This window comes from Bison bison, unplaced genomic scaffold (assembly GCF_000754665.1).
Source record: "Bison bison bison isolate TAMUID 2011002044 unplaced genomic scaffold, Bison_UMD1.0 scf7180017864254, whole genome shotgun sequence".
NCBI lineage: Eukaryota > Metazoa > Chordata > Mammalia > Artiodactyla > Bovidae > Bison > Bison bison.
This window is the reverse complement of record NW_011494826.1, coordinates 8,088,268-8,094,458: the sequence shown is the minus strand read 5'-3', so window position 1 is coordinate 8,094,458 and position 6,191 is coordinate 8,088,268. Positions and strand designations below refer to the sequence as shown.

Below are 6,191 nucleotides of genomic sequence, written 5' to 3'. Positions count from 1 at the left end.
TAATAGGCAGGATCTCAAGATTTAGGCTCTGTGACGTGGATTTCGGGCTGAGTCTCCTCTCTCTCTGGCATCAGAACACCCTACCTGAGTCTTGGACGGAGTCGGCACCAATATCTCTTCAGACTTTGCCGCAGAAAACCGTGGACCGCTAGGACAAACAGCCAAAGAACACGCCCGCTGGATACCAAATCCGGGATCCGGGGGCGGGGCGAGCCTGGGCCCCGCCCCTCGGCGAAGCCAGTAACTCGGCACTGGAGCGGGAGGGGCGGGGCGAGCCCTGCAGGCGACCTCGTGATTGGCACGCAGGCTCCCGCTCCCGGTGAGGCTACCCCTATCTCTAGCCTGCTGGAGCGCTAGGCTAGTGCGGATCTACAAAGTTTGTCCGCTCCGGGGCACCGTAGTGACTTTTACGCTGGCGGAGAGGGCCCGGCTGGGCTAGGCTGGGCTGGCCGGCAGGAGCCCGGCTCAGCTTAGGAGATCCTGATGGCTGCGGTGTTTCTCGTAACGCTCTATGAGTACTCGCCGCTTTTTTACATCGCGGTGGTCTTTACCTGCTTCATCGTGACCACCGGCCTGGTGTTGGGATGGTAAGAATCCCCAGGGCTAAGGGCAAGTGGCGTCGGGGCGGACAGCCAGGGAGATGAGTAGCGGCGGGCTGCAGGGTGACTGCTGGACTGGGGCTGTAGGAGAGCCGGTGCTCAGGGCTCCCACCGGCTCAGGAGGAAAACTAGGTGGACACCGCACCCGCACCACTGCCCTGCATCATCGTCCGATCCCCGTCGCTGCGGGTATCTGGGGATGGTGCAGGATTGAGGTATTTTACTCAGCTTTGTTTCTAGGTGATAAAGTAGCCAGTAAGGGCTTGGTCTTGGTGTGAGGATAGAGAGGCTGTCCAACAGGCTTCTGTCCGGATTTGGGGCCTACTGTGTGCCCGGAGTGAGCCCGTCATCTGCGGTACAGTGCTCAGACGTGGACAGTAGACCCAGTTGTTCGTTGCTCTTCTGACATGAACTGAGCATTTGCCGTGAGATCTTCGAGTGTAATTTATAACTGAACTCTGTGCCGTTTGAGAATGTAATGATTTCTACACACATTCCACACCTTTTGAACGCTGAAACTATAAAGACAGAATTTTAGAGCTGGAAGAGACCTCAGAGATAAGTTACAGTAAGGCATAAGGGCACTTCACCTATTGGAGACTAGGAGAGTAGACTGTTAGCTCATCCGTGAGCCATTCTAGCTCAGAAATTCTAAAATTTCTCTCTCGAAGAGATGCCACTGTGTCTTATAATACAGCTAGCTGAAACCATCTTACAGGCCCATCCTTTGAGAAGAGAGACATGAGCTGGATTTTGAAGAGTGAGTATTTTGAAAAAGAAATGGAGCTAAATGTGTATAGTAGAGAACAGAAGGCATTTCAGAGATTACATGAGCAGAGGGTCGGAGGAGACATGCTAGTGAATAGAGCAGGCTGTGAAATATGAGTTTTAAAATACCCTTTGAGCATGTATATGTGATTACTTTGGGCTTCCCAGATGGCTCAGTGGTAAGAATCCACCTGCCAATGCAGGAAATGCAGGAGATGTGGGAGATCTGGGAGGAAGATCCCCTGGGATGGGAGATCCCCTGGTGGAAGAAATGGCAACCCACACCAGTATTCTTGCCTGAAAACTCCCATGGACAGAGGAGCTTGGGGGGCTACAGTCTGTGAGGTTACAAAGAGTTGGATACCACTGAGCAACGGAGCACGCACATGTGATTACTTTAAAGAAAGAACACAAACTCTTGTCAATTTCTGAAAATATGCCATCTTTAGGAACTAAGTAAAGTTTTTAACATTTTCACACTGCTTTCCATGCTGTCAGGAGTTGATTATAAAATTCTTTCTTGGTTGGTGGGGGAAGAATAGGACCAATTTTACACAATTTGATATTCTTGACACATCAGAATTTCTTGCTGTTGTTCATTTCAAGAAAGTTTGTAATTGGATTTAGGAAGATGTTGTCTAAGTGAGAAGCGATGTCTAAACACGAGATTTTTATTGGCTATACTGTTGCTGTCTTCAAGAGTATAATTTTCCTCCATTAAGGAAAATAAGTAACCAGTTGATAATTGCATAATATCCTTAAATTTTAATTTCCAATCAGCCTAATAATTTTAAAATTAATTTTCAGTTGGCCTGATTCAACTAATTAGAGATTGTGGATGTCTATCTTTAGTAATGGGAGGAGGAAAACGAGTAAAGACCTATTGATAGTGTTGGTGGTATTTGTGAGTGAAGGGTAGTTCAGAACCTCGTGCTGGGATGGTGAAGAGACAGACTTTGGAGTCAGACAGGTTCAAATCCTGGCTCTTCCAAATTTGAGACTTGGTTTGAAAAGTTAATGATTATCCAAACACTCCATTTAAGTATGACTTTTCCCTGGTGGCTCAGAGGTTAAAGCATCTGCCTGCAATGCAGGAGACCCGGGTTCAATCCCTGGGTCGGGAAGATCCCCTGGAGAAGGAAATGGTAACCCACTCCAGTATTCTTGCCTGGAGAATCCCATGGACGGAGAAGCCTGGTAGGCTACAGTCCATGGGGTTGCAAAGAGTCGGACACGACTGAGCGACTTCACTTTCACTTTCTTTACAAGGATGGAGGCCCAGATAGTTGTAGAACTTCGAGAAGTCTGAATTAAGCATGGCTGAGGCCACAAAACTATATAAGTGCCAGTCACTTCCATCCTGATTTGGCCGTAACAGTCATCTTAAGCTTAATCCAGCCATTCTCTCCATATGGGTTAACTTTGCCCATGTAGATAACCTTATTATTATTTTAAACTAGTGTTCACAGTGAAGGTCATCTAGAGCTCCTCAAAGTAATTTTCTAATAGTACCCCCAGGCAGAAGGCAAATGCATTAATCCACTATGCTTTTTCACTGTGCTTGTCATTGTCTTTAAGCTCCCCCAATATAATTCCTATTGGTCATCTGTCTGCTCTGTCATGGTTCTTACCTCAGTACTGCTTTGCATTTCTGTCCCATTGCTTAGTTCCTTTCCCCGTCTTTTGCACTGTGTGGGAGTAGAGAAAGAACAGGAGCACCTGACTGTTGGAATCCCAGTACCAGTAGCAAAGAATAACACAACTGAAAGTACTGAATTTCTATTTAACTACATGATGGTTTCTGTGAGCTCTAATACTCAGATTTATCAAGCTCTAGCTATTTTGCCAGGCAGTGTGCAGAAAGGAGGCCAGGGTGCCATATACATCCTTAAATAGTTTCAGGTAATTCGTGACCCTGACTCTGCAGTTGTGCTCTGCTTCCTCTTGACTGCAGATTATTAAGCTATTATCCTTCTGTACTTTGCTTGGTGACTGTGGGGCAGAACCTCTAAAGACCTTTCTTCTTTGCTAGCTCACTGCTTCCATGAGGCTTTGCCAGTAGGGGAAGGGAGTAGAAGGTTAGAGCAGGACAGAAGGACTTGCTGCTTCCTGCTTGATTATTTTCCTCCTCTGTCTCACCACAGCCCTGGTGCCTCCCTCTGGCCTTAACAGTGGGTCACAGTTTATAGTTTTCTCCGCTCTTAGAACTAGCCTCATTGTTGCTGCTGCTGCTGCTGCTAAGTCACTTCAGTCGTGTCCGACTCTGTGCGACCCCATAGACGGCAGCCCGCCAGGCTCCCCGGTCCCTGGTATTCTCCAGGCAAGAACACTGGAGTGGGTTGCCATTTCCTAGCCTCATTGTCGGAGAAGGCAATGGCACCCCACTCCAGTACTCCTGCCTGGAAAATCCCATGGATGGAGGAGCCTGGTAGGCTGCATTCCATGGGGTCAAGAAGAGTCGGACACGACTGAGCGACTTCACTTTCACTTTTCACTTCCATGCATTGGAGAAGGAAATGGCAACCCACTCCAGTGTTCTTGCCTGGAGAATCCCAGGGACGGGGGAGCCTGGTGGGCTGCCGTCTATGGGGTCGCACAGAGTCGGACACGACTGAAGTGACTTAGCAGTAGCAGTAGCAGTAGCAGCCTCATTATACCCCTCCAAAGATTTCAGTACACCTTCCTCAGATCTGAGTCCCAGCTGCTCAGAGGTCTTTCCTCCAAATCTCTAAGCAGTAGGAATCCTCTTTGCTCTGTTCTGTGTCCTGGGAGTGATAGTTGCTTCCCACTGTAACTAATTCTGTGATACTCAGCGTCTCCCTTTTGCCTTTTCAGTTCTTCAACATCTGGCTAACAAATTTTTATATTAAATTATCTGTTAAAATGCTGATGTGGCTTTGGTTTCTTGACTAGACTGATAAATATTAATATATTGATTAAGAATTTGTTACTCAGAATGGGATCCGGGGGGGAAATCCTTTAAGGTTGGGATTTGGATTTGGTCATTTCTTCAGCCCCGTGCCAATGGGAAATAAGACTCTAGTAATCCATGGTATGGATTGGCATCATGATTAATCAGCTTACTGCCTTTTTTGCTTGTGATTAATGATTTCTGAAGCTAAGTGCCTTGGGGGACCAAGTGGCTGAAGTACATGACCATTATGGGAGCAGTGATACTGCAGAGACTGGGGGAAGGATGGAAAGGTTGCTTGTGGGGCCACTGGAGCACTTACAGAAAGGAAATGACATGTTCATGTCTTTAAACACTCAGATCAAGTCTTAGTCAGAGAATCACAGTTTTTATGATGCTAAAGCTCTTTACTTCATGTAGCCACAAAGCTTCACAGTTTTAATTGTGCTGGTATTAGAATTGCATAGCCTTGCCAATGTCCTGTTTAGGACAACGACTAGGAAAGAGTCAGAGCCCTGAAACTTGCAATGGCAACATCTAAATGCACTTAGATAGAGCTGAGAATCTTGAAACTCCAGTCACTCTGTGTGCCTCCCTTGTTGATGGAAGCAGCTTGCTTTCCATGTCTGAGAAAACTAGCCTTCTCTTGCTTGTAGGTCCTGTAATACATCTCCTAGGGCAGCTGCTTTGCAAACAGTGTCTATACTCAAAACCTACCTCTTTAACCGTTTGTCGCTAGGCCCAGATCTCTTCATGTTCCACAGAACAGGGACAAAAACCTGACCTAGTTAGAAAGAACCAAGCCTCTAAAAGAATAACAAAAGTTGGCTAATTTGTATCCATGAGAATTTGGGAAGTATGTGTGGGAATGAAGTGTAAATATATTAGGCCAAGGAGGGTAGAATGTAACAATGGATCAAGTTACATTTATTGATCTGGATATATTCTTAAAAAATTCTGACTTTTAAGTGTTAACTTGTATATGGTTGACTGAAACTTGAACTAAGAGCTGCCCTGTATACAGAGTCCGACACAACTGAAGTGACTTAGCAACAGCAGCAGCAGCATATTTAGTAAAGTTGAGATGCTAGAACTTTCCTGGCATAATGAAGAGGAAATCTGAGGGCTTAGGAAGATAGGAATATTGGACTGGATTTATTATGTGCCACCTGCATACCTATCCTCTTACTGCATCCTTCAGCATGGCCTAGAAGACACATTTCACAAAGGCGCTAAGGAGAGACTGGTAGCCTTAAACATCTCTGGTGCCTGTCCACTGTAGGGCTTTTATGATGTGGGAGATGCTGCCATTCGGGTGGACCTCCTGATCTGAAGTGAAGTGACAACACATAACCACAGGAGTCAACGTGGACTTCTATCCCTTAATGGGCAGTGGAGGACAATGCAGAGAATGATTTGGCCCACAAGGATCTTTGGAAAACTCAGAAGTGGCCACAGGACTGGAAAAGGTCAGTGTTCATTCCAATCCCAAAGAAAGGCAATGCCAAAGAATGCTCAAACTACCGCACAATTGCACTCATCTCACACGCTAGTAAAGTAATGCTCAAAATTCTCCAAGCCAGGCTTCAGCAATATGTGAACCGTGAACTTCCTGATGTTCAAGCTGGTTTTAGAAAAGGCAGAGGAACCAGAGATCAAATTGCCAACATCCGCTGGCTCATGGAAAAAGCAAGAGAGTTCCAGAAAAACATCTATTTCTGCTTTATTGACTATGCCAAAGCCTTTGACTGTGTGGATCACAATAAACTGTGGAAAATTCTGAAAGAGATGGGAATACCAGACCACCGGATCTGCCTCTTGAGAAATCTGTATGCAGGTCAGGAAGCAACAGTTAGAACTGGACATGGAACAACAGACTGGTTCCAAATAGGAAAAGGAGTATGTCAAGGCTG

The 6,191-nt window shown here is 46.1% G+C and overlaps 1 protein-coding gene across 1 annotated transcript in view; it reads left to right on the top strand.

Annotated features, from left to right (window-relative positions):
* Positions 1-370: 370 nt before the first annotated feature.
* CGRRF1 (cell growth regulator with ring finger domain 1) overlaps positions 371-6,191 on the top strand; it is a 27,347-nt gene continuing 21,526 nt past the window's right edge. Inside the window, exon 1 of the mRNA XM_010847722.1 lies at positions 371-587. Coding sequence (XP_010846024.1) covers positions 484-587 — 104 coding nt within the window. The 5' untranslated portion in view covers positions 371-483. The remainder of the gene's footprint in view (positions 588-6,191) is intronic.